At 43.0% G+C, this 26,087-nt stretch overlaps 6 protein-coding genes and 1 non-coding gene across 8 annotated transcripts; 4 read left to right on the forward strand and 3 right to left on the reverse strand.

The window, feature by feature from the left end:
• Positions 1 to 617: 617 nt before the first annotated feature.
• LOC127756602 (uncharacterized) lies at positions 618 to 1,452 on the reverse strand. The gene is made up of 2 exons (XM_052281953.1): positions 1,257 to 1,452; positions 618 to 1,155 (listed from the first exon to the last, which is right to left on the reverse strand). The coding sequence occupies exons 1-2, from the start codon at positions 1,315 to 1,317 to the stop codon at positions 893 to 895; spliced, it is 324 nt and encodes a 107-aa protein (XP_052137913.1). The 5' UTR covers positions 1,318 to 1,452; the 3' UTR covers positions 618 to 892.
• Positions 1,453 to 7,804: 6,352 nt separating this feature from the next.
• LOC127757196 (uncharacterized) lies at positions 7,805 to 10,273 on the forward strand. The gene is made up of 4 exons (XM_052282663.1): positions 7,805 to 8,161; positions 8,240 to 8,393; positions 9,017 to 9,083; positions 9,646 to 10,273. Exons 1-4 carry the CDS (start codon positions 7,915 to 7,917, stop codon positions 9,787 to 9,789), a joined length of 612 nt encoding a protein of 203 aa, XP_052138623.1. The 5' UTR covers positions 7,805 to 7,914; the 3' UTR covers positions 9,790 to 10,273.
• A 1,911-nt stretch (positions 10,274 to 12,184) lies between these two features.
• Positions 12,185 to 13,713, forward strand: LOC127757199 (cationic peroxidase 1-like). The gene is made up of 4 exons (XM_052282666.1): positions 12,185 to 12,400; positions 12,480 to 12,671; positions 12,935 to 13,100; positions 13,328 to 13,713. The coding sequence occupies exons 1-4, from the start codon at positions 12,185 to 12,187 to the stop codon at positions 13,711 to 13,713; spliced, it is 960 nt and encodes a 319-aa protein (XP_052138626.1).
• On the reverse strand, positions 13,438 to 15,543 carry LOC127757197 (biogenesis of lysosome-related organelles complex 1 subunit 1-like). Of its 2 annotated transcripts, none has more exons than XM_052282665.1 (3): positions 15,392 to 15,543; positions 15,054 to 15,259; positions 13,438 to 14,751 (listed from the first exon to the last, which is right to left on the reverse strand). In XM_052282665.1, the coding sequence occupies exons 1-3, from the start codon at positions 15,480 to 15,482 to the stop codon at positions 14,662 to 14,664; spliced, it is 387 nt and encodes a 128-aa protein (XP_052138625.1). In that variant the 5' UTR covers positions 15,483 to 15,543; the 3' UTR covers positions 13,438 to 14,661. The 2 variants fall into 2 exon arrangements, with proteins under 2 accessions (XP_052138625.1, XP_052138624.1); XM_052282664.1 differs by having other exon boundaries at positions 15,054 to 15,298; positions 15,392 to 15,535.
• Positions 15,544 to 21,438: 5,895 nt separating this feature from the next.
• On the forward strand, positions 21,439 to 23,908 carry LOC127757192 (peroxidase 4-like). Its single transcript, XM_052282659.1, has 4 exons — positions 21,439 to 21,779; positions 21,864 to 22,055; positions 22,127 to 22,292; positions 23,354 to 23,908. The coding sequence occupies exons 1-4, from the start codon at positions 21,546 to 21,548 to the stop codon at positions 23,743 to 23,745; spliced, it is 984 nt and encodes a 327-aa protein (XP_052138619.1). The 5' UTR covers positions 21,439 to 21,545; the 3' UTR covers positions 23,746 to 23,908.
• A 354-nt stretch (positions 23,909 to 24,262) lies between these two features.
• TRNAS-UGA (transfer RNA serine (anticodon UGA)) lies at positions 24,263 to 24,344 on the forward strand. Its single transcript has one exon. It is a non-coding gene; the product is annotated as a tRNA-Ser (tRNA).
• Positions 24,345 to 24,988: 644 nt separating this feature from the next.
• Positions 24,989 to 25,408, reverse strand: LOC127757315 (transcription factor PCF8-like). Its single transcript, XM_052282818.1, has one exon. It carries the CDS (start codon positions 25,406 to 25,408, stop codon positions 24,989 to 24,991), a length of 420 nt encoding a protein of 139 aa, XP_052138778.1.
• Positions 25,409 to 26,087: the final 679 nt, after the last annotated feature.

Below are 26,087 nucleotides of genomic sequence, written 5' to 3' on the forward strand. Positions count from 1 at the left end.
ATGGCCTTCTTTCCTAAGAAATAAACCGGTATAGACATAGAGCTCAGGTTGTTACAGAAGATGCAAACATTACAGGAAGAGGATAGGATCCCGCAGTTTGTGTTGATAAAAATGAAAAGGTGAGGATAAATTTGGCGGGAGAAACGTCAGGGAATAGATGTGTTGGTTGGCACATAATAATCCATCACATATATAAGTCTCCATGATTGGCCTAATGCAGTTGTAGAGTCAATCAATGAAATGGATGGATGCCTCCGTTTATCCTCTCTCCAAGAGCATTCTTGAAATGCGGAGAGCACATTAATTGTTGTGAATATATTCAGGTTATTTTTTCTCTGCATATATTGAGGTTTAATTCGTTGGCAACGTTTTTATTTGGGATCTCATTCTGATTGAAAAGCATGGTGGTATCGGACCAGAAGCAGGCCTGACGGTTACATAGATGGGCCAGGCGTCTGTCTGTCTCATGGGCCTTCTTAATCCATGGCCTAAAGACGCCTGTCAATAAATCGCTAACTAAAAGTCTAAATACAAACCCCAGGCCGGATGATTGATTAAACAAAACGGAAGATTAGTAGGAGTAACAATACAATGTCACGATTACGAACGTTGGCAGATAATAATAAACTAGGTTCAGCATATACTCATTTTTAGTGCATTTTTATATGGAGGAACAATAATCAAGGCATCGGAAAAGCAGGGGAATGGATAATACAGAGCAGAGCATCGGATGGAGTGGATAAGACCATCCTAGCTGGATGGATTAGGAGGACATACTCTATTATTAAGATAAGATAAAACTAATGGAGCCGATTAGATTATTACTAATTGATCATCGTGATCGTCATCATCTTCATTTGTCTGCATCTTGCAGCAGGAAGGAAGGGTAGCACTACCAGCTCCACCTTTCGTTCTCCTGGCCGTCGTCGGTGGTGGCCGCCGGCAGCTGCGAGTAGAAGTCGTAGTCCAAGCTGCTGCTGCTCTTGTTGTTGGTGTTGGTTGATGGGTTGTAGTAGTGATGCGCGAGGGCGGCGCCGCCGAGGACGGCGAGGGTGAGGGCCTGCGCGTGAAGCCTGGCGTGGATCAGCCGCATCTGCGGCGTCTTCCTCCGCCCGTACGCCACCGATGCACCCACCGCTGTCGCCCACAGCCCTCCTGTTCGACTCGTCAGAGATCGATCGATTGACTGATTAAGGAGTACTGTAGAGACGAAGGAATTGGATTGAATCAGAAAGGGGATCGATTCGATGGATTACCGATGCTGGCGAGCTTGTGTTCCTCCACCCACGACTGCACCGATGAGCTCAGTCGCTCCATTCCTGATCTGATGAATACTAATTTCGATGACTCTGACTATGAATTTGAGGATGTGATTTGGGAGTGAGAGTGAGAGACAGTGATGAGAAATGGTAAGCTATCGCGTAGAATTTATAGGAAGCAAACAGATAAAAGAGAACGTCAGCAAAACTGTGGCTACTGAGAAACCAGTGGGCGGGCCGTCTGTTTCTTTGGTTTCTTCTTGTGGGCCGCCGTTTCTTTGCTACAAGGCTCCCCAAGGTTGTTGGTTTTGCTTCCTCCCAACAGTTGGCTCTATCGGTTTTGGACTCTTTGGTCTTCCTTGTCTGTTGGCTACTCACATGGTTTCTTCTCTTTTCTTCTGTTGCCATGGCATCTGCCTCGTTCATGTTTGCCTCGCATGTTTCACAAGTGTTGTGTTTTTTCTTACTAGTAACAAGTAAAATAAAAGGCCTAATCAATAGCCATTGTATTTTACATTTGCTAAGGCTTTGATGTGACCATGGCTACCACGGATGCAACCATTGCTCACATCATGGATGAACAAGAAGATATCAAGATCAAGTCCTCCAAGTGCTGGAATCCGATTCGGCCACCTACTACACTGCTGACTTCAAACGGCCGCCGAATCTGCATACGACCTCCGTTTTCGGCCCGTGAGTACTTGATGGAAAGCTCATGGAGTCCTCTTTCCAATGGATCCAGCCTCATTGCGAAATTCCATTTTATGGAGCCGCAATTGAAGCAACAAGGTGCTGCGTCACCTATAATGGGCCTATGGGCTTGTAACTTCGTCTGGGACCCCGGCCCAAGTGGGGCCCATGTGGGGTGCGCCCCAACCAGGTGGAGCACGACCCTAGGGTTCCCTTAGGTCGTCCTCCCACCTCCTTAAATAGTTAGGTACCCCTTTAGAGTTTCTTGGGTTCTGATTAATTGTAAGTTTAGCCATTGCTACTTCGCTTGCAGCGCGCGTGTCGGCTAGACCGTCCGTCTGCTTGTTCGGAACCCCACTTTATAGTGTATCAATTTATCTTTGTGTGTCTTGTCTATCTAGCAATTCAGTTGCTTTATATCTTGTTCTTGCTTGTTCTCGATTGCTTGCAGGAATAGGGTTGGTCTGCACCGGCAAGATCAGCAACCCACGGAGAGGTGTATCGATCGCTAAGGCGCAACACAACGTCTAGTACGGTTGTAGTCGGATCGTCAACGTTTCTCCCAAATCGTAGTTATCACAACTCACCGAAAGATCGGGCCAACAACAGCCTTGAGTGTCGAGAGGAACTCAGGGTTCATCAGGTGGTATCAGAGCTTTCGTTGCTCGGTGAGTTTTATCTACCCATTACCAGAAAATTGCCATAAAAAAAAATTGTATCCTATACCTAGCCATATTGTGCCATTGCATAGTTCTTATCAGGTTTTGCTTTGTTGAATTTTGTGTTGCATTGTCGAGTCGTGTTGCTGGTCTTAGCGTTTAGTCCGTTTAGAGTTTCGAGTTCTGGTCACGTTTTGTACCACGGTCACCACCGCCACCATCATCTTTGTTCTTGTCAGGACCTACGAAAACGGACTCGTCTCACCGCCTGGGTTCGATTTTTGTAGTTTTCAGAAGTTTCTGTCGGTCGGTTTTGGTGTTATTGAGTTGCATCTAAGGTTTTTGCCGTGTGGTTGTCCCTGTTCTGTGCCGTGCGTGCTGTTCTGTTGTGCGCGAGAGAGGAGGAAGAAGAGTTACCAAATCGGTTTTTGGAAGTATGCAAGTTTGATCCAGAAAGAGATAGTAGATTGGATTGGCTGAAAATCAGTTTCCCGTTTTATCTCTTGCACCAAATCTGAACTCCTGGATACCGTACCAGTTCACCACCTCCCAACCGTACTACTCCACCTCCCCACCGTACACCGTGAGTTGCTAGACACTTTGATGAAAAATTTTAGAGTGTCGGATTCGAGATCTGTTTGCAAAAACGGAACCGGCATAAATTCAGCATTTTATTTTTGTATAATTTTATTTTTTGGGTTTGCACTTTTACACTTGAGTCCCTGTATATTTTATATTTACATTTGAGTCCCTGTAATCTTGCATTCAGGTCCTTGAGTTGCTTTTGTTTAAAAAAATAATGAAAAAGAAAGAAAAAAAAAAGGCAGAAAGGTGCTAAAAAAAAGAGAGAAAACAAAAGCCGCACCAAAAAAAAACAGAGAAAGAAAAATAAAGAAAGAAAAATAAAGAAGAAGAAGGAAAGAAAGAAAAAAGAAAAAGAAAGAAAGGAAGGAGAAAATCAGTTGTATTTTTGAGACCATTTTCATGTATCAGAGTTGTGCTTGAGTCGTGCTGTCTTGTGGTATCGTTTGTGTCTAGGCTCGTGTCTCTAGTACGTTCTAGCCTTGGACCAGCACGGTACTTGACTTTGAACCATTATTCAACTTTGCATTCTTTGATTTGAGCATTTGCTATTCCTTTGCTACATACTTAAGCCTACCCAGAGCTCCACAGATTTGATTGCAGCCGTATAGCAAGTGTTTGCCAAGGCATCGATACATCCAAACTCCATTGGGGTGCTTGGTTGAGTCGGTGTACATCACCATTCCGCTTGCTTTGGTAAGAACTTGTAAGAGCTTGGTTAAAAGCTTGAGTGTGTGTGATATTTGAACTGCCACTACCTAGTAGTTGATAGGAGCGTGCATATTCTTGTGTGTTTCTTGTTTTCTACTAACCATGGCAGGATTGTGTAAGGGAATACGAGAACATCGACATCTACACCTTCGACAAGATATGACGACTTCTCCACGTAATGCATATGAGGTACATGACTATAATTTTGAACAAGTTGCATCTAAGTTACCATTCTATGATGGAAAGTATGATTCTGTTGCATACATTGATTGGGAGCTAGCAGTAGACAATGAATTTGATATATATGATTTTTCTGATGCTGAAATGATTAAGGCTGCTAGTAATAAGTTTACCTCTTCTGCATTATTTTGGTGGACTTATGTTAATAATAAACCTGAAACTTGGGATGAATTGAAAACCATGATGAGAAAACGCTTTGTGACATCTTATTACAAATGTACTCTTCGGGAGAAATTAGAACATCTGAAACAAGGTGATAGAACTGTTAGGGAGTACATTTATGAATTTAAGGTCTGTATCATCTACAGTGGTCTCAAAGAGTGCAATGAAAATACAATGCGTAGATTTTTCAATGGGCTTAATTCTGAAATTCAGGTTTTGCTTGATAATGTGACATATAATCATATTGGGCACCTATTCATGCTTGCTCGTAGTATTGAGAGTCAGATCATATCAAAGGCGAGGATGCATGACCAATGTGATTTATCTCCTATTTCTGAATCCCCAATATACTTATGTAATGATGATGTGCAAACATTGGAGGAGAAATCTTTTGTCTCCCCTGTTACTAACGTTTTGCAGGAAGATCAGCACATCCAAGAAAAGGAGAATGGTATACTTGAGAAGAAAGAGGATGAAGCACCTGCGATGTCTGAAGAAAGTTCGCAAGGTAAATTACATGGTGCTGAGAGAAATGAAGGTGAGTATTCTCAAGGTGAGCTACACTTGTCCACTTTTCATGCTATAGTAGAGCAACCATTAGTGGAATCAATTGCTGAGTTGCCTTTGTCACAAGTTGATTTACTTGCTGTTCCTTGTGATAAAGAAGAGTTGTGCGATAATGCTTCACTTATATCCATGCCACAACTAGTGAATGAACATGTTATTCCTGTTGTTAATACTAACTGCACTGATTTTAAGCATGTTGTTCACATTGCTAATAGAGTAGAGGAACGCGAATTGACATCTTCTTTAAATACTTTGGGCTATGTTCAGTTTGCTGATTTTCATGAGCTCGATAATTTGAAGGAGAAATTATTTGCTAAGTCTGATTTGCCATGTCCAAGTAACGCTATTTTTCATCTCTTTGGTGAATATAATGATAGAGGAATATATTTGGTGCATAGAGTTTACATCTGTTCAGATTTAGAACGTCCTGTACATGTGGATAAAACATGCAAGCTAGAGAGAAATGTTATTGCTAACCAAATTGTCTCGAGTTTGCCTTGTTTTGATTGGAAGAAACAGGTTGTTGTAAATGGACTACGCAAAGAGCACCATATGGAAAAACCGAGGACGGTTTTCCGTGAAGAAGGGGAGGATGATGTGATCATGGCTACCACGGATGCAACCATTGCTCACATCATGGATGAACAAGAAGATATCAAGATCAAGTCCTCCAAGTGCTGGAATCCGATTCGGCCACCTACTACACTGCTGACTTCAAACGGCCGCCGAATCTGCATACGACCTCCGTTTTCGGCCCGTGAGTACTTGATGGAAAGCTCATGGAGTCCTCTTTCCAATGGATCCAGCCTCATTGCGAAATTCCATTTTATGGAGCCGCAATTGAAGCAACAAGGTGCTGCGTCACCTATAATGGGCCTATGGGCTTGTAACTTCGTCTGGGACCCCGGCCCAAGTGGGGCCCATGTGGGGTGCGCCCCAACCAGGTGGAGCACGACCCTAGGGTTCCCTTAGGTCGTCCTCCCACCTCCTTAAATAGTTAGGTACCCCTTTAGAGTTTCTTGGGTTCTGATTAATTGTAAGTTTAGCCATTGCTACTTCGCTTGCAGCGCGCGTGTCGGCTAGACCGTCCGTCTGCTTGTTCGGAACCCCACTTTATAGTGTATCAATTTATCTTTGTGTGTCTTGTCTATCTAGCAATTCAGTTGCTTTATATCTTGTTCTTGCTTGTTCTCGATTGCTTGCAGGAATAGGGTTGGTCTGCACCGGCAAGATCAGCAACCCACGGAGAGGTGTATCGATCGCTAAGGCGCAACACAACGTCTAGTACGGTTGTAGTCGGATCGTCAACGTTTCTCCCAAATCGTAGTTATCACAACTCACCGAAAGATCGGGCCAACAACAGCCTTGAGTGTCGAGAGGAACTCAGGGTTCATCAGGCTTGCTTATTTCACACAGGAACATGATGATTTTTTTTAAAAAAAAAGAAAAATCCATAAGACTTCAATGGCAAAACAGATCATTACAAAACATGAAATTAACGTAGGAATAGCCGTTTGGATAGCTACTAATAAAACACTAAAATTTGAGAAGGGGATGATAGATAGATACCACAAATAAAATTCCCTTGAGATCAGGTCTTTAATTTTTATTGAATGTGGCATTTCACAGGAATTTTGTAGGATCATACCCATTCTTCATCGAAATGAATATATGCAAAAGTTAATGTAAGATTTAAAATCATGCAAAAGTCTCGTATTTTCTTGTTCAGAAACTCCCCTAATCGAGAATGGCATCTTGATAAATCCAAGTACATAATAATATTTTAACCAAACCACATCATCAATTAATAACCCTCCTACTCATACCGTTTTCCTCACGTCTTTAGAGTTATTTTTGCTTCTAGAGAGGTTAACATGTAATTTTCTACGGTTTATTTTAATAGTGCCATAATAGCATGGGGGCAGTGACAAATTGACAATAGTCCCACATAATTCCTTTGTAGTGATCTTGAGGACACCGGAATTATTATTTAGATATGTGAGGGATCTAAAATTCTTAAGAGGGTATAATACACTACTTCTACTTATTTATCTTAATTAATTGGGCAATTCTATGTCGAAAAAATTGTTGAAGGGTCGTTCCCGCTTGTCTCTGCTATCAGCTGCACGTAGCCTTACATATGTTGGGTTCTCTCTCTTTCTCCCCGGTTTCTCTTCACGGGAGTGGGTGTTGCATCATCGGCGGCAGCGGCTTACGTGTGCCAAAGCGGCAGCGGCCGGCGCCTCCTCCAACCTCATCCCAGCCGACGTTCACCCGACGCCGCCCGTCGCAGGGCCGGATATCGCTAGATCGACAAGCGCTCGAACGGTGGCGGCAGCAAGAGGGGTCCGCCCTCTGCGGCACTGGCAAGCACTGTCAAATGCGCCACCGGGAGTCGCCCTCGCCGCCCTCCTCCTCGCGCGCTCATCTCCTTCGGCGTCTTTCCCTCCCGGTCTCCGCCCCCAACGCCTCCACCACCGGGGCTACCGATCACAACGATCCACTGTCATTTGAAGAAGGAAGAAACAGGGGAGAAAGAGAAATAAGAAAGAGAGAGAGGGAGGAGGAAGAAGGAAGGAAAGAGGATGCCATGTGGGTCCCATATTATTTTTGTGTGAATGATAAATGGGTCACGCGCATTTTTTTTAATTAATACACATAAGCACCACATCGAACGAAAACCAAGTCAACACCGTCACGTCAGCGAAACCGCCCTACAAAACCTTTGAGAGAGCCAAATTGTACCAGTTTTAATAGTTGTGGGGCCGAAATATCCGCAATATGAATTAGATTCGGTTAATACTTAAGGAAGTCAAAGTGAACTTATTTCCGTGGCGTATATCCCTTATTTCGATGGGTGGGCTTGGGCTGACAAACAATCACGCTCTCGGCCCAAAACTTGTATCTTTTCTTTGGAAAAATTCCCCTTCTGGCTTCTTCTGCAATCTTCTTCTCCGACTCCGGCCACCGGCCACCGACCACCGCCCCTGCGTTCCCGCTCTTCTCTTCCACCGCCACCGCCAGCGACTCGACTCAGCGATGCGATGGAGCCCGCCGCTGCTACCACGACACCGCCGCCGTCAGAGAGGCACCGCAGCCCTAAGGTGAAGCGGCAGCGGAGTGCGGCGGCGCAGCCTTTGGGCGACGTCACCAACCTCCTCCTCCCGAGCACCCCGACCAACCCTATCACCGCCCGCCCCCGCCCACTCCCCTCCGACACCACCGCCGCTGCCTCCACTTGCTCCGCGTCTCCCTCGCACACTCCCGTCTCCAAGCCTTCTTCCGCCACCGGTGAGACCGCTGCCCCCCAATCCAATCTCTGCGCGCTTCGTTGTAGCAGTTGGGATTTTCTAACCCTCGCCATTGCAGCTGCTGAGGAGCGTAGCTTGGTTAAATCGGCCATCTCCACCGTGTATACAAGGCGCAACACCACCCAGAAGAGGAGGAGAACCAACGACAACACACCATTTCCTGCCGGAACAGCAAGCTGCCCTCCTCCTGCAACTCTCGCAAGTAAAAACAGGTTGCTCCCCCTTTTCTTTCTTTATCTGCATGCACCTACTACAGATTTCATTCACTTGCATTTCGTAATAATTTTGCTTCATCCCAAACGGCACTACTACCTTGTTGTGCAAATTGACTTATAGGACAAAGACACTGCAATCTTCTAGTGGTGGGGTCTGGGGTGGTTAGTGCCTTGGATCATTCTCTTGTTTTAGCCTGAAAATCAGCTACATTAAACTGAATGTGGAAGTAATCCAGACTTTTGTTCTGTCTCAATGCATTGCAGTTGGAAATGGTACAATAAGAGTAAAAGGTCCATGACAATCACTGTCACCACTTTAGCATGATGCTGTATGGCTGTACTTTGACTCAAGTAGAAGGATAACTGTTATGTTCCTACCCAGATAATTGCAAATCTTGTCAAGGAAATTGTGGGCATCCTATCTGCATTACTGTGAAGAATCTGTATATTTCCCGTAAAAAAAAAATCTGTATGTTGAGATTGTAAGGCTCATTATAGTCCCTGAGAAAGGGTTGTGCTGTTAGTTCATTCACAGCCAACAAATAGTTACAGTGGGTGCACTTTAATATCTGAAATACTAAATTGCACTTTTCTTTGTTGTTTTTCTGAATTCTGACTAGGAAAACCTCTGAGGCTCAGGGTACTCGGCCTATTTCATCCTCGGCTCCTTGTCATCGATCTAAAAAGGTCAGTTGCATTTCCTAGAACCATAATACATGTTTTGTTATTAGGTATTGAATCATTGTGCTATTGCCTCTTGGAGTGATCTACATGATGCACTGTCCATTACATTTTTGCCCACCTTTGCCATGTAATAATTACTAAAAGCTAAATGTGCTATGTATTTGATTTCTCTTGCACTTCCCTGACCATATTTATATATATTCTGCAATTCAACTGTGATACTGCATATCCAGATGTTATCCTACGAATATTTTGACACACACTGCATTAGTGTGCTTTATGGATATATGCTATGATGCTAAGTATAATATGCTCTTGCCCGGCGAAGTATAATATGCTCTTGGCCATTTTAGGAATCACCTAGCTTAGGTACACAAGTAGAGTGCACTGTTCTTGTTTTGTTTTTGAGTTTCGGTCCTAGACATTTCATCGGGTGAGCCGGTGAAGGTAATGAAACCAGCTGCACCAGTGTCTTCATAAACAGCTTTTGCAGAAACGCCTCTCAAAGAAAAATAAATAGTTGTCATGATGTTTCACCTTTTTTATTGCTTGAAACTTTGAACAGACGAAGAGCACGAGGATGGAGAATACATCTTCAGATAAACATATGCTACCAGAAGATTTTGTCAAGAAGCAGAGAGCCTACTTTGAGGAGGTTGATGCCTTTGAGCTGCCAGAGGAGGAGGCCTCAGAGACGGACCTGGAGTGAAGACTCAGTTAAATCAGTGTATCGGTGCAGCTAGCTTGTAAGAAATTACTAGAATATGTGACTACCCTACCTGTACAGAAGCACGCTCGCATAGTTTTACGACAATGTAACTGCGAGTTAGTATAACCCGTGTACCGTAATCATCACCAGTCAAAGCCCTACTGACGTTGGCTTTGTCTTCTGCTTGTAGTTGTACAATATCAAGTACTTAGATATTAAGATGAGACCGGTGCTTTCCCCCGTTTGACCTAAACAATGGCTATGATCTTTGTTTTTTCTGGAAGTAACTGCTGGCTTGGAGTACTAATTTTTCTTCAAAGTTACATCTGATGAATTTTCTTCAGTTTTCTTCTAAGTTACCTGTGTTATACTCCTACATAAATTTCCTTCAATCTATGACTGGCATTTTACTCGACACCCTCAGCCTAATTATGCTAGAAGCTATAGATGGAGCTTCATGTGCCTAGCACCAACACAGAAGTCATACAACATGTCGCCGTTCAACATGTGCTTTTGCAGCATGCAGTATGAGGTGTGGACTGATGACTTATCAAATCAACCAAAACCAAACATTTGTTTCTTTGTAATAATCAATTAAACAGTGATACTGATTGCGATACTGCCATTATTAGACCACGCAGATCGAACCCCCCCAAGTCACTGAAGAAGATTATTCTTCATACAAGGTACCGTTTTATCCACAAACAGGCCGTCTGGCACAATCAGCTTCGTCAAAATCTTGTTTCTTTGCAGAATCCAAGATAAATAAAATAAGTAGTGAGTGGCTTTGATGCTGCAAATACAATACAAGGCAAGGCACTGAATATTCTTTGAAAGAGATGGCTGCCATTTCCTTTGCTTTGCTTTCGTTTCTGCTTGTGCTCACCACTCACCACCAGCCCAACTGCTCCCACTCTGCATCTTACTTCTGTGTATGCATGCAGTCGAGTCAACATACATCAATTGGCTGGCAAGCACCATCCATGGAAGGATTGAGCACAATTTTCTGAGTCACTAGTCTTTGGATGCGGCTTGTGAAAGATACCAACATATTCTGCAGTTGTATGCAAATGCAAATATCAATTCGAATGAACGGATAGGTAACAGAAGCAGTTGAAAACACCATTGACATCCGGAGGAAAAGCTCCTCCAAATTGAACAACGAAAATATTCGACAATCAAGAGAAACTTCCAAAGTTTGGGGGGTTTGCATACATGGAATGTAGGATTGGTTAATGATACTCCTCTATCTTCCTAATAGTTAATTATTTTCATGTTTTAAAATAAAAGAAAGGATATCACACTGCTAAAAGTGACTTAAGGTGCACAATTTGTTGACAAAGTATCTCCGGCTAATGAATTAGTTCACACCTAAAGTTATGACCCAACTGATCATGCCTAAAGTACATATATTATCTCAATGCAGCCACTCTAATTTGTGGACTACTACAGCTATTTGTTGATATCATAGTTCGAGTTTTCAATAACCATTAGCAAACTGTGGTTTTAGTGTTTCCGACTCAGTAGTGTATTTAATATTACTTCAGTAAGCATATGTAGTCATCCCCACTTTGTACCCGGTGACTGAAATCGAATACCCCAGACTGTTAAGCGGATACAATCTAGCACAGCTTATTGACAACTGCAATAGCTATTGCCTAATACATAACTTTTATGTATAAGTTGAATCCTTGTAAGTCAAACATTTTACCCAATAGTTTAAACCACAACAGTTTTGGCTAGGTTGTACTACAAACTACAACAACGATATTGTAGAAGAACAAGTCAACCTGAACAATAAGAAATAACAAGTTCAGTGATAACTGAAAAGATCATTCACCTACCATCCAGCAGAAATTCATTTTTTTTGTCACTCGAGTCAGAACACCACAAATTCAATTTTCTCCACTACAAAACACCTCCACTATACGATTACACTATTAATTTTGTCACCATAAAATAGGTTAACATTCTTTTGTACAGAAAGAGGTACAAAACCACACAATCTTGTTTATACTAAAAGGGAGCAAACATATGTGCATTCATGGATAATATTTACCTCGAGTCTCCAGAGCTATCCATTTGGTTTTTCAGTAATTCTTCTAGATGGTTACATCTTAGTGGAGGGATCAAAAGACCAAACCACAAAGGGTATCTTGTCATATTGGCATGCCCCCATCTGATCCTCTCCACTTGCATGCACTTTCTGACTGTAGAGTTTTCCATTAATTAGCCTGATACAAAAAAAAAGGAAGATCAACTAACAAAATGCAAAGAATTACAAAGCCACAATAATATACATATGACAAATTGAGCACGCGCACAGAATTCTTCCTATAAATATTCGTGTACATTTGACTGGCAACCAGCAACAGCACTCAAGCCTCCAAACCAAATGGCTTCCCCTAAACCCTTTGCTTGCAGTGCCATTGCCTTGTTATTTGCTGCAAACTTGGTGTCAGCTCAGCTTAGCGCAAATTTCTATGACAAATCATGCCCTAATGCACTGCCCACCATCCGAATAGCCGTGAGATCTGCCATCGCAAGGGAGAACCGCATGGGTGCATCATTGCTCCGCCTCCACTTCCACGACTGCTTTGTCAATGAAAGTGTCCTGAACCTGCAGAGATATTCAAAATTTTCTCACTTCTAAGTATTACGTAATAACCTTCAGTATTCTGACAATGCAGGGTTGTGATGGCTCGGTGCTGCTAGATGACACTCCAACATTCACTGGAGAGAAGACCGCTGCTCCAAACAACAACTCTCTGCGTGGATTTGATGTTATAGACAACATCAAGGCACATATTGAGGGGATCTGTCCGCAGGTGGTCTCATGTGCTGACATCCTTGCTGTGGCGGCACGCGAATCTGTTGTTGCGGTAAGGGGAGAAAATACAAAGGATATCAAACTAAAAGTTAGTTATTTGTCTGTCTTAAAAAGTTAACAGGAACTCCTGACGTCAGAAGATGAGCAACTGAAATGAACAAAACATAACTCTTTATGTATAGCTATGAAATTCTATACCAAAACAAGCCTTACAAAGTATTAAAAGTCAAGTTGCCAAAGATAGTAAATAAATTAATTGATATTTATAAAATACAATCAGTAGTGACATATGAAAACCGACAATTTATTTTTCAGCTAGGAGGTCCTACTTGGGTTGTCCAGCTGGGACGGCGCGACTCAACAACAGCAAGCCTGGATACTGCAAACAATGACATTCCAGCTCCAACCTTTGACCTTGGTGATCTCACGAAGTCTTTTTCAAACAAAGGACTAAGCGCAACTGACATGATTGCACTCTCAGGTACTGTGTATGTAAATGGAACTTTTTGGTATATAATACCATCTATAATAAAACCATAAAATAAAACAGCTATCCTTGCTGAAGCTTGATTGTCAAAACAAACTGTACAAGTGGTGTTACATTTATGTAGGAGTATCAATATATCATGGTGCAACCCCAACAGGTTGTTTAGTATCAAGATGCTACTGATCAATTGATCACTAACATCAAACAAAAATATATGCCAGGGGCTCACACCATAGGCCAGGCAAGGTGCGTCAATTTTCGCAACCGCATCTACAGTGAGACCAACATCGACACTTCCCTGGCAACATCTCTGAAATCAAATTGTCCAAACACGACTGGCGACAACAACATATCCCCCCTTGATGCATCAACGCCCTATGCCTTTGACAATTTTTACTACAAGAACCTGCTGAACAAGAAGGGTGTCCTGCATTCTGACCAGCAACTATTCAATGGTGGTTCAGCAGATTCCCAGACGACCACCTACTCATCAAACATGGCAACATTCTTCACTGATTTCAGCGCAGCAATGGTGAAGATGGGCAACATCAACCCCCTTACTGGATCTAGTGGACAGATCAGGAAGAACTGCAGGAAGGTAAACTAGGTCATAAATTTTTACAGTCTAAGCCTGTGTGTGCCTGTGCGGAAGAGTGTAATGTTCAGAGAAGGGAGAAGTGTCCCTTTCCTGATGCTGTAGTCGTTTTGAAAGGTGTCTGTATTGCTATTAAAGAACACATATGTGAAAGAATAAAATGGCATAAAAAGGCAACTGGTGTAACAGTTGATATGGCCTTTCATCTTTTCATCCACAATTCTTGCACTTGAAAGATCATTGATAACAAAACTAGGCTCCAAGCCTCTTACTATGGTTGATGAATTTCATGACTAAAACAAACTTGTAATAATAATGGTTAAGAACAACTGTTCAGAATGACTTGTCATGCTGGCAGTGATCATTACTTGGCTTAATTCCAATATTCAGTTCATTGACTATAGTTTCTTAACTAGTACAACTCATAACCGTAGTATATCAAAGTTGACAAATTACATATCAATTGTGTAGGGTTCAGGTATATGATCACAGGATGATTAAAATCACCATTAAGAAATGTGGCAATCATGCTTATTTGAAAAGGAAAATTTGAACATTAGATATTTTCCTACCGTCTGCACTTGATATGCAGATATGCAAGTGCCTATATCAGCAACAAGGAAAAGCTAATAATATATCATATCATGATTTTGTTTTAGATAATATCATATAGTCATATTCAATAGCAAAGTGAAAACGTTGACAATTTGTCATATAGTAGATGGAGATTTCTCCTTAGAACCAATATTTATTTTCTGAGGTAGACAAATATTTGCAACAAAATATATTGTTTCCCACGGAAGGTTTCCCAGTAAAATGATTGGGAAGGTTTTGTTTTTCAATTGTGTAGAGCAAGCCAGTCCTATACAACAGAGTTGACAACTCAAAGGGGAAAAGAAAAAGAACAACAGTGCCAACTGAGTAGATAAAATCTTCCTAACACCATAGTCGAAAGCAAAGTCAGGAGTGGTGAATGTTACGGATAGCTGCATTTATACTTTTACAGTCGAAATCCATGATCTTCATCCAGTTCTCATAATCTCCAATTTCCTGTGACAAAATAAAACAACAGATGTTTCAGCAACAAGAAATGGAATATGATCGACTAAGGAAGCTACGCAAATTGCCCAGCATTGTACTATAGAATTTATCATGTTATTCCAAACGCAGTGCTGCACATGGATACTTTTGGGGAAAATGAACTGCACCAAAAGAAAGCAATCCAAGCAATGTCATCTCATTTTTTATTATTTGACGATAAAAGAGCATGCGATTGGTGCTCTAGTAAGAGTAGTATCCATGAACCGGAGAAAAGCATCTAAAAAAAGGAGATGAAAGGAAGATGAGTAGACCTTCAAGACAGAGTTGATTGCGTTGGTGGCGGCAAGCCACTGGTCAGTCTGCTTCTTGTACCGTGCGATTGTAGCAAGCAGCGCGCGGGCTTCAATCTCTATGCGCCTCTCGTTGATGTAGAGCTCCTGCACTCCGCCATCAACCGTGGCCACGAGAAGATCTGCAACCCGCGCCGCGCTCCTCACTGCATCGATCTTTTCTCTGTCTGTATGCATTGACGGGGAACAAAAAAGGTCACTTGGCACTTGAAAAATCAAAGGTGGAAAGGAAATTTCATCAATATTTTGGTATTTTGGCGAAATCAATAGGGGATCGGATCGAAGGGGGTTAGGGTTACCGGTTATCTTGCGCTGATGAAGGGAATGGTGGTGGTGGCGTTGCATAATGAGGAGCAGCGCCGCTTCCAGCTGCCCGCCCGCCGCCTCCATCTCCTCTTCAATCCGTGGATGGAATGGAAGCGAAGGGGATTTGCAATTATGACACTGCAAACATTAACCTTTACTATAATAAAACTAACTTAATATTTTATAGACACATATGGGCCCATTTGTCATCCACACGGAGTGTCAAAACAGTGAAGCCACCGTGTTTGCAGTCCTAATATTGCAATTTTCTTCGCGAGGGGAAGGAAGGGAACGCGAGAGGTGATCTCCGATGAGGGCCGGCGCGGCGACGACAGATTGGCGGGGCTTTTAACTATTTGCCACTTTTAGATTTGGCAAATAACTATTTGCCACCCCTATCTTAATAACATGTGGGTCCACATATGTCTATGACATGTGGTCCAGTGGCAAAAAGTTAATTGCCACATCTAAATGTGGCAAATGGTTAAATATCTCTAGATTGGCGGGTGTTTTCAACGGACAACCTCGGGTTAAGTTGTATTTTCCTTCATACCCCTCGCACTTCACAAATTTTATGGTGAGTTTTTTTGTAAGGGGAAAAACAATCATTGTGAAGCGTTTGATCGAATATGCATCAGATATGTGCTACAAGGGAGTTCAACATAAAATTAAGGATAAAATTTTGTAAATTTGTGACCTTCCAATTTACTCCTCGATTTTATGTGCCTATGATGGTTAAGTTTCGCAATTGGACGTGTGAGTGGGATGGAGACTTTGCGAGGGTTTCCTCATTTAGAGGGACATCAAGGTGGTACAAAAGACTGCTATTGTGTGACGAGATGGTGAGGCAGCGGCTTCAGCGTTGAGTTGGCGTTGAGAAGTAAGAAAAGTAGTGGATGCTCTAAAAAGACAGTGAGAGAAAACAATCATGTTATGATAGTGGATCCAATATAATAGCAAAATATGTTGAAGGCGGAGGAGGCCAATAACACGAGAGAAATGAAGTAGAGATGAAAATAGGGATGCAATTACGAGGGGATAGGTTATGGGTAGGTAGCACCAACGAGGTGTACTAACAAGTGATGGAGTACGTGGTAGATGGCATGATATCGTTGCATACATTGGTTAAGCTTCTCGAGTTGATATACCAACTTACCAAGAAACAATGAAAGAGGGTGAGAAGAAGAATGCAGACATATCTAGAGGTTAGTAGACCAAGATTTATAATCTTTACACTTCAATTCTCACAAATAAAGGTCTATATGTGACTTACAACAATGTAGGTAAATTATATTCCCTCCGTCTCATAATATAAGGGATTTTGAAAAAAAATTATGCCACATCCTAGTACTAGTTTAGACATAGATAGCATGTCTAGATTTATATAGTCCTTTTAAAATCTCAAACATTTTTTTTATCTCATACTAAGCAATAGCCGGTTTTAATTGTCTTTAAAACCAGCTTAGAAACTGAATTTATTGCTTGATTGCATTTGCATAGTGTATAATTAACCTCCATATGTATAAGAACATCTGAAACTCCAGTATATTAAAATCCGTTTTCACGATTTTGATGAACGCCTAGTCTGTAAGGATATAAATGTTCCTGATCGTGTATGATGAAATTTATAACAAATATGGTTGTGGGTTACCGGACCAAAGTTTATAATCTTTGCGCTTAAAAAACCGATAGGTTTGCATGTAGTGGGATGTGCATCTGTACGCCTTACCTCTAGTAGCCAAATCTTTTCAGATGCAACTCCATATCATGTGTCTTTTATCTTGACAAGAATGCATGATGGAACTTAGTATTAGCCTTGTTGCCCAATCTCCATCTTTTGATTGTTGACCAGTCTCTTTTACATCTTAACAGCTCTTTAACTTTTGTTAATGATGTCTGGTCAAGCTAAGTAGCTTAACTAGCTAGCACACTGTAGGCCATTGACTTGTTAATATACTGCAGATGCATGGTCTCTGTTTTCCTTCTGCAGTATACTAGAGTACTAGACATGCATGCAGATTTGGTCTTGTTTGATCAGCCAAAACATCCATTGATTGCGGTCCAAAAGCAGATAAACCCACTACCTGCATGATCGGATGCATTCGGCAGCCATGTGGCACTGAATTCGGTTGACTAAGGGTGTGTTTAGTTCACGAAAAGAAAAATTTTTGAATATCACATCGGATGTTTAATCGGATGTCGGAAAAGATTTTTGGACACGAATGAAAAAATTAATTTCATAACTCGTCTGAAAACCGCGAGACGAATTTTTGAGCCTAATTAAGCCGTCATCAGCATATATGGGTTACTATAGCACTTATGACTAGTTATGGACTAATTAGACTCAAAAAATTCGTCTCGTGATTTCCATATAAACTGCGCAATTAGTTTTAATTTTTATCTATAATATATTATATACCACAAGAAACAAGCTAGACGTCTTGTCATGGTTAATTAGCTAGGTAGGTAGTTCCAGAAAAGGTTTCTTGCCAAAGTGCAGCCTTCTCATAAAAACATCTCCCCAGAAAACAAAATGAGACATTTGAGCTACCGGAAGGACATTTTGACTTATCTCCATTTTGTATTGGTTAAATCAAGACCTGAAATGCCATTGTCCATGTCACTACTTCAATTGATAACATGCACGTATGGCAATATGATGTTCTTCATGCTCAATGCATGATTGATCATCCTAAAGGTCCTAAAGGTAAATAGGTAATTAAGGATGGATTATTTGCAGTTTAATCTGCGATGACGGAGTACACGTACGACGTTGAGTTTTAGGTTTGCTGAGTACGATCCAAATCGAATCTTTGTACTGCATCAGCTGCTTGCTTTGCCTAATTGATTCTTAATTCCGACACTCCACCTAACAATCCTGTACTGCTAGTTAATTTCATAATGTACTTCCTATATCGACCGGCCTTATATATCTTGCTCGTCCTTTCCGTAGTAAGGATATTTACTACTAGTCACTTATAAGCAAGCGATTATAGTCGATGCCATTAAGGCGTTAACTGCTACCACGATAACAGATAGGTTCAATGATGCGTCCATCTTAAGGTTGGAGCTGCTGTGTCAATTAGACGGCAAGTTCAACAATGATGACACGTATATATCCTCTGGGAAGTCTGTTTTTTTTTTAAGTACGCCACACCCCTACATATCCTCGCCAGTTAAAAAAAAGAGCAAAATAACATTAATTATATCCTTTAGTAAAAAAATAGAAAAAATAGCATAAATAATACTTTATATTTAAGTTTAGGTTTCCGTTGTTACGCACGAGCATCCAACTAGCTAGTATACTAAGCAACTGAGTATCATCATGAGTAATATTCTAATCTTCTTCATGTGTGTTGGGCCTGGTCTCTCTACGGCTACGTATACGGCATGCAGAATTGCTGGGGTTAATTAGCGCGCTCCTGTACGTGTTATTCTAGCTGATAGCAGAGCTACTAGTAACTAGGAAGAAATAAAGCAGACGAAAGATAGGTGAACTCACCGTGCTAGCTTTTCTAATGTTTCCCCCCTGTCATTCGTTTAGCTTAAATCAAGTTGCTCTTACACTAGCTAGCTGATCGAGCCGTGTAAACTATATATTTATCTTGGATTTTGGTTGGTGATATGCTATAGCTCCTGCCTCGTTCTCCATAAAAGAATTAAACTGGCCAATGATCAAATATGGTGTGTGCACTTGTGCGTGATGGTTATTGATCAACTATATAGGCCATCCAGACAGAATCTCAGCAAATCAGTGACTGACATTTCATCTGCATATGCTTCTATTGCAGTTGCTAGTTAATTAGCTACTAGACTTTTCGTAAGATCAGAGGAACATGCATGTACGTAGTGCAATATACTAAGCTGATCTTTTTCTCATGCATGTTTGCGTGTGTCAAGTTTAATTTATAGTATGTATATATATATGAAAAACAACAACACTAGCTTTAGGAAACTTCTCCATCCTCTGCTCATCAGGTCCCTTGGACTAAAAGCAAGATCATGGAGATCGATCAGTACGCATGCACTTGTCAAAGGCCTCAAATTAACCAATAAAAATTAACCTCTCTAAAGTGGGAGGTTAATTAGGGTTGTGTGAACTGCACTAAAATTAAGTACCACAGTAGTACTATACTTTGACCCAAAACAACACCTACAAAATCTTACAACAGCATTACATAACAAACAAAAATAATGATATATGAGCAGATACATCTGGTACATGGATGTTATTATAACAAAATGGAGAAGCGACATCTGGTACATGGATGTTGTTATAACAAAATGGAGAAGCAAACCTAACCGGAATGGACGTATGCAGGTCAAATTCGTCAGCTAAACGGCTTGGACTCCTGCCTAAGCTAGCACCCATGCTCTGGCAGGTAGAAATGCATCATGTCGAAAGTAAAACTAATTGCATTATATTGCAATATACTGTACTATTTTAAGTTATCCGAGTTGTTAGTAAAAGCTAAAGAATTTTTGCTGACTGCATATGATAGTAGTAACTTGGAAGGTGAGTAGTAATCTATAGTGTATTAACCAACGACCAGCATGATCTTCTTTGACTAGTATATACTAAACGACTGAATTGTCGATCCTCGTAGACATATTTTGCCCATGAACGTCCATGTAGCTACTTTCGAGTTTCAATGGCGCTTTCCAAGGCCATGTACTTTGATTACCATGATCGATCATTTGATAATGAGCAGCTTGCTAACTGCATGTGTTAGCCTAGCTCCCTTAGGAAAAAGGGGGAAAAAAAAGAAAGGAACAACTACAAAAGACACACATATATACATAGTACAAAAAACCGGACCGAACCGGCGGTTGAACCAGAAAAAACCGGAACCAAAGGTCTGGACAGCTCGGTTTGCTGTAAAGAATGAACCAGAGAGAACCGAGCCGGCCGGTTTTTCATGCAAAGAGAGGATGGGCCAGTCAATGCCTTGTGCACGCAAAGATCTCAAGGCCCACGGTGAATGTGTACTATTGAAAATAGCAAAAAAAATGTGGGGAATGGGGTTCGAACCAAAGCCCCACGTATCCACCACCAAGCTAACTTTCGCATGTGACACACGGAGGATATGCAACAATATAACACTTCCGGTTCAACATTCGAACCGTGTGAACCGGTGGTTAAACCGCTGGACCGGTGACCCAGGGACTTGAGCGGTTCGATCACTAGTTCGGTTTTTTCAACTATGCATATATACTCCCTCCATTCCAAAATGTTTGATGCCGTTGACTTTTTTAAAAATGTTTGACTGTTCGTCTTATTCAAAAACTTTAAGTAATTATTAAATCTTTTTTTATCATTTGATTTATTGTTAAATATATTTTTATGTATACATATAATTTTACACATTTCATTTTTTGAATAAGACGAACAGTCAAACATGTTTAAAAAAGTTTACGGTGTCAAATATTTAGGGAGGGAGGGAGTACTATGCATTATGCATATATATGTAGGCATGCATGATGATGCTTTAGCTTTACTTAAGCGTGTATAACTGTTGGACGCGGTCCAAGTGTTCTCACGTACCAAATCCTAGCTAAAAGTACGTGTACATTCTTTTCTCTTTTTTTTTTCTGAAACTGCAAAAAAAAAAAAAAAGAGAAGAAGAAAAGAAAAGAATGGTGCACTAGTATACGTGGCTACTCCACAATGCCTAACAATATAAGGAAAAGGCACAGCAAAAGGACCGACACGGCAAGAAAGATGGTATAGACAGTGCAGCTAGCTGAAGGTGCAGGCTTTGCATAGTGTGAAGCGTCTGATTCTCTGACGGCCATCAGCATATTCAGCATGGACGGTTTGATTGATGATCAACTCAAAGTCCAACAGAGTAGGTGAACATTAAGACACAGAGATGACCATGACGCAATCTAATCATGAAGACACCGTGTATTTTAATTCATACTCTAATTAGTTAATTACTAATTAGCTACATACTCTTGTGCCTCTGAAGCTCTAACTCTGTCGCCGGGCAGCTATAAATACATGCACCACCACAGCTCTGCTATCTCCAGGCACTGGTGCACTCACCAAATCAACAAGCTAGCTAACTAAGCTTACCACACTCACATACTCCTATATATTTTGGCACGCATTGATTACCTGCTAGCTCCTTGAGCAATATCAATATGGCTCAGCCGACTTGGTCAGCAAGGCGCGTCACTGCCGCCCTGGTCGTGATGGTGGTGGTGGTGCTCGCGGTCGCCGGCGGGTCGTCGGCGCAGCTGTCGCCGAGCTTCTACTCGTACTCGTGCCCGGGAGTGTTCAACGCGGTGAAGCGGGGGATGCAGTCGGCCATCGCCAGGGAGAAGCGCATCGGCGCCTCCATCGTCCGCCTCTTCTTCCACGACTGCTTCGTCCAAGTAACCATCCTCTACCTAGTACAAGTATACGCACGCACATATTGATCATGCTATATAATTAATCTGTGCATGTATGAATGGCAGGGTTGCGACGCATCGCTGCTGCTGGACGACACGGCGAGCTTCACCGGCGAGAAGACGGCGAACCCCAACAACGGCTCCGTCAGAGGGTTTGAGGTGATCGACGCCATCAAGTCGGCGGTGGAGACCATCTGCCCCGGCGTCGTCTCCTGCGCCGACATCCTCGCCATCGCTGCCAGGGACAGCGTCGCCATCGTACGTACTCCACTTCGATCGATCGATCTCTATATACTGAAACTGAAACTGAAAATGGTACATATATGCAGCTGGGTGGGCCGAGCTGGGACGTGAAGGTTGGTCGGAGAGACTCGCGCACGGCGAGCCTCAGCGGCGCAAACAACAACATCCCGCCGCCGACGTCGGGACTCGCCAACCTCACCTCCCTCTTCGCCGCGCAGGGCCTCTCCCAGAAGGACATGGTCGCCCTCTCCGGTAACCACTGCTAGCTGTTACTAGTATTTTTGTTTCCACTGAGCATTCAATTAAGTCTAGCTTGTTAACTAACAAAAATAAAAATTTATAAATGCAAGCATCAATTGTCATTCACATAACTAAACGAACAAGCATCGTCAACTGTTCCATCTTTCAATCCCTTCTAGAAGGGAAAAGGAAAAAGGGTTCGGAACAACTTCATTTCACACTCTGTTTCTGAATAGTATCAGTAGCTTTTGTGTCGATCTGCACACAGCTGGGTACCACGCAAACGGAACAGATAGCTACGTTTTCAATTTGCAGCATACTTGGCATTCTCCAAGCCTATACTACTTTGACAAGATGATTAATTTACGAAAGTCTGCATAAACATCTCAGATTCAACTAGCAGTATAACCTCTGACTCTGAGTCCCCACTTGTCTCCCATGTTTATTTTTTTTTAAGAAAAAGAAAGAATCAGTGTCATCTATTTAATATGCAATTTGTTAACTTACTTGTTAACCAAACAAAACGTAGTAGCAAAGTCGGTAAGCATGGTTGTCGATGGGATGGCATAAAGTTACTTTGAGGTAATGACGTACTCCTAACCGTGTCTGCGTTGTCGGTATGGGTTAATTTGCTTCTGAAGAAATAGTACAGGCTTTTCCTTTTAAGGTTCAGTAATCAGTACAGACTGCTGCCGATCGAAAAGATCAGTCTGCCATCACATGCCGTGAATTGGCTAAATCACCAAAGCAAAAATTAATTTGTTTCCTAAAAACCCAAAAGCAAGAATAAAGTTGATAAACCCTGGCTACCCATCAAGTTATTAATTACAACCACAGATAATGTTCCTTTTGTTCTGTTTGTTAATAAATGTGATCGAATAATGTTGATTTTTTTCTGTATTCCAATTAAAATTAGGGAATGATGAAGAACCTATACTTTCTTTCTAAAATAAAAATATTCACAATACTATACAAAAGCAAAGACCTAAAAGCTCAGCTCTTAAATATTCTAAATTATTCTTACACATATGCTCAGCTCTTAAGTATAGCATGATTTCATATTGTACCTGCAGGATCTCACACCATTGGGCAAGCACGATGCACAAACTTCAGAGCTCATATATACAACGAAAGCAACATCGACAGTGGCTTTGCGATGAGGAGGCAATCAGGTTGCCCTCGTAACTCAGGATCAGGTGACAATAACCTGGCACCTCTGGATCTTCAGACGCCAACCGTGTTCGAGAACAACTACTACAAGAACCTCGTCGTCAAGAAGGGGCTCCTGCATTCTGATCAGGAGCTCTTCAATGGCGGAGCCACTGATGCTCTTGTTCAGTCTTACATAAGTAGCCAGAGCACATTCTTTGCGGATTTTGTGACGGGCATGATCAAGATGGGGGACATCACACCGTTGACGGGATCAAACGGGGAGATCAGGAAGAACTGCAGAAGGATTAATTAAGAAGTGATTAAGAGGCAAGCTGTGTTCATGTCCAGTAGTGCAAACGCACATTGTGTCGTGTTTCTTGTGGATATGTTTGCAACATCTCCCTTAATTTCTTTCATGTGTTTATGTATCATTATGTTCGTTTGAAATAATGAAAGTACTATGTGATTTGTTTTAATGTAACATATGCTTAGTTTATGTGGTGGTAAATGATCGGTTAGGTTTGGACTATAGCACGATGGAACTTGACTGAAAGACTGAAAAGGAGTTTATAACTAAAAAATGAATTGGATGAGTAAAACGAAAGGCAAAATACATTCAAAAGAAAAAAAAAAGAAAAGAAAGGCAAAGTCAATATCGACTCTTGTACGTGGAAGTATAGTGTGTGTTTAACTTGAGTAGGAATTGATGTGACAAGCTAACAAAATTTATGGACCTTTCTATCATCATCATATACGCGGTTGATCTTTTTGTTGATGGTGTAATTGTTTTAAAGTAGTTATCTAGTAATCACAAAACTCGAAACAGGAGCGTCGATATGTCCGAGTGGTTAAGGAGACAGACTTGAAATCTGTTGGGCTTCGCCCGCGCAGGTTCGAACCCTGCTGTCGACGACCATTTTTTTAGGCTTTTTAATCTTTTGGAAAAGGTACACCGAAGGTCCCCCAACAGCCCAACTTATCATCGAATTAAAAAATAATCCCCCAACCGTAAAACCGGATACAACGCATCCCTTAATTTTACAAAACAACTGCAAACTATGTCTCTCGACGGCCTTGACCGACGTGGCAGCTGACTTAGAGTGGGACCCGCGTGGACCTCACATGTCGGCCTCTACTTCCCCTCCTCCCCTTTCAACGGGCGATAAGGCTGGGTACGGTGGGTGCGGCGGACGGCCAGCGCGGAGGAGCTGGGCGGCACCGGCGGCGGGGAAGGAACTGGACGGTGTTGGCGACGGGGGAGGAGCTGGGCGGCGGCGGCGCGGAAGAACTGAGCGGCGGGGGAGGAGCTGTGAGCCGGCGGGCGTGCGGAGAAGGAGCTGCGCGCGCGGGCCGCCATCGTCGTCGTCGTCGTCGTCCGCCACCGCCTCGCCGGCCTTCTCTGCCCACCGCAACTTCGCCGTCTTCGCGAGCCGTCGCCCTACTCCGCTCGCCGCCGTGCTTGAGCTCGTCTTCTTCTATCTCCCCCGTGCTCCCGCCGCCCGACGCCGCCGAGGTGCTCGCCTCGCGCCTCGGCATCCACCCTTCCCTCCGCACCCTCAACTTCGCGATGCGCTCCGCGCCGCGCACCCCGACCTCGTCTTCCGCCTCTTCTCCCCCGACTTCCTAGGCGACGCCGCCACCGTAGCCTTCCTCGTGCGCACTTGCTCCTCCAAAGGCTGCCCGCTCGACGGCCTCCGCCTCCAGCGGGTGAGGAGCTGGGCGGCGTTGGGGAGGACGAGAGAGTAGTCGAGCGATAGGAGCGCGTTGATGGCGGCGGCGCGGATGAGCCACTCGATGGCCTTGCTTGGTTGGTCGACGCCGAGGCGGTCCTGGATGTCGTAGAACACGATGGCCATCGGCACCGACAGCCTGACGCGGCGGTCGCGGAGCCCCTGCGACGTCACCACCTTACTGTGCTTGCCCTTCTCGCCCACCACCACGTGCGCCACCCGGCTCGTCCGCCATGCTGCCGCCATGGCCGCCAACGCCGACGAGCACGCAGCACGGGCGCTAGCGCTCCTTGCCGACGACGACCTCCTCCATGGCCGACGCTTGCGCTAGCTCATGAGAAATCCGCCTCGGCTTCGTCTGCTCGATTTTAATGGAGGCTGCTTTAGCACCTCGTGCTTCTGCCGTCGCCTCCCTCCCCTTCTCCCGTGTCACCGCCGCCGAGTTGCTGTCGCCGCATCGCTGGCCGGCCGTCCGACCTCCTCGTCCCGGTGACCTCCTCCCCACCGCCGGCCGGCTTGCCCAGAGGGAGATGAGTGAGAGAGAGAGAGGAGGAGGAAGGGAGAGGAGGGGAAAGAGAGAGATGATGACGTGGCGTCCTGACATGTGGGGCCAATGTGGGTCTCACGCTGACTCACCCGCCGGTTTTGTAAGTTAAGGGACGTTATATATCTGGTTTTGTGGTTGTGGGACGATTTTGTAATTCGATGACAAGTTGAGGGACCTTCGGTGTACTTTTTCCTTAAACTTTTTATTCCTTCAGTATCAATGGGCCTTTGTTTTTTACTCACTCCTTGAGTGGGCCGGCCTTAATTTCTATTTGGCCGCATCTCATTTCATACAGCTGAAGCCCACAGTTGTGTCGAAATCCAACTTCCAACCGCATGAACTAATCCAATCACTGTCTAATTAACCGACTCTAACTAT

This window comes from Oryza glaberrima, chromosome 12 (genome assembly GCF_000147395.1).
Source record: "Oryza glaberrima chromosome 12, OglaRS2, whole genome shotgun sequence".
Taxonomy (NCBI): Eukaryota; Viridiplantae; Streptophyta; class Magnoliopsida; order Poales; family Poaceae; genus Oryza; species Oryza glaberrima.

Coding starts and splice junctions, on each gene's coding strand:
- LOC127756602 (XM_052281953.1), bottom strand. CDS start 1,317: ATGGAGCGACTGAGCTCATCGGTGCAGTCGTGGGTGGAGGAACACAAG. Junction 1,156..1,256: donor ACACAAGCTCGCCAGCATCG/GTAATCCATCGA, acceptor CGAGTCGAACAG/GAGGGCTGTGGGCGACAGCG.
- LOC127757196 (XM_052282663.1), top strand. CDS start 7,915: ATGGAGCCCGCCGCTGCTACCACGACACCGCCGCCGTCAGAGAGGCAC. Junction 8,162..8,239: donor CAAGCCTTCTTCCGCCACCG/GTGAGACCGCTG, acceptor TCGCCATTGCAG/CTGCTGAGGAGCGTAGCTTG. Junction 8,394..9,016: donor ACTCTCGCAAGTAAAAACAG/GTTGCTCCCCCT, acceptor AATTCTGACTAG/GAAAACCTCTGAGGCTCAGG.
- LOC127757199 (XM_052282666.1), top strand. CDS start 12,185: ATGGCTTCCCCTAAACCCTTTGCTTGCAGTGCCATTGCCTTGTTATTT. Junction 12,401..12,479: donor ACTGCTTTGTCAATGAAAGT/GTCCTGAACCTG, acceptor CTGACAATGCAG/GGTTGTGATGGCTCGGTGCT. Junction 13,101..13,327: donor TGACATGATTGCACTCTCAG/GTACTGTGTATG, acceptor AATATATGCCAG/GGGCTCACACCATAGGCCAG.
- LOC127757197 (XM_052282664.1), bottom strand. CDS start 15,482: ATGGAGGCGGCGGGCGGGCAGCTGGAAGCGGCGCTGCTCCTCATTATG. Junction 15,299..15,391: donor TCATCAGCGCAAGATAACCG/GTAACCCTAACC, acceptor TGATTTTTCAAG/TGCCAAGTGACCTTTTTTGT. Junction 14,752..15,053: donor CAATCAACTCTGTCTTGAAG/GTCTACTCATCT, acceptor ATTTTGTCACAG/GAAATTGGAGATTATGAGAA.
- LOC127757192 (XM_052282659.1), top strand. CDS start 21,546: ATGGCTCAGCCGACTTGGTCAGCAAGGCGCGTCACTGCCGCCCTGGTC. Junction 21,780..21,863: donor TCCACGACTGCTTCGTCCAA/GTAACCATCCTC, acceptor TATGAATGGCAG/GGTTGCGACGCATCGCTGCT. Junction 22,293..23,353: donor GGACATGGTCGCCCTCTCCG/GTAACCACTGCT, acceptor TTGTACCTGCAG/GATCTCACACCATTGGGCAA.
- LOC127757315 (XM_052282818.1), bottom strand. CDS start 25,408: ATGGCGGCAGCATGGCGGACGAGCCGGGTGGCGCACGTGGTGGTGGGC.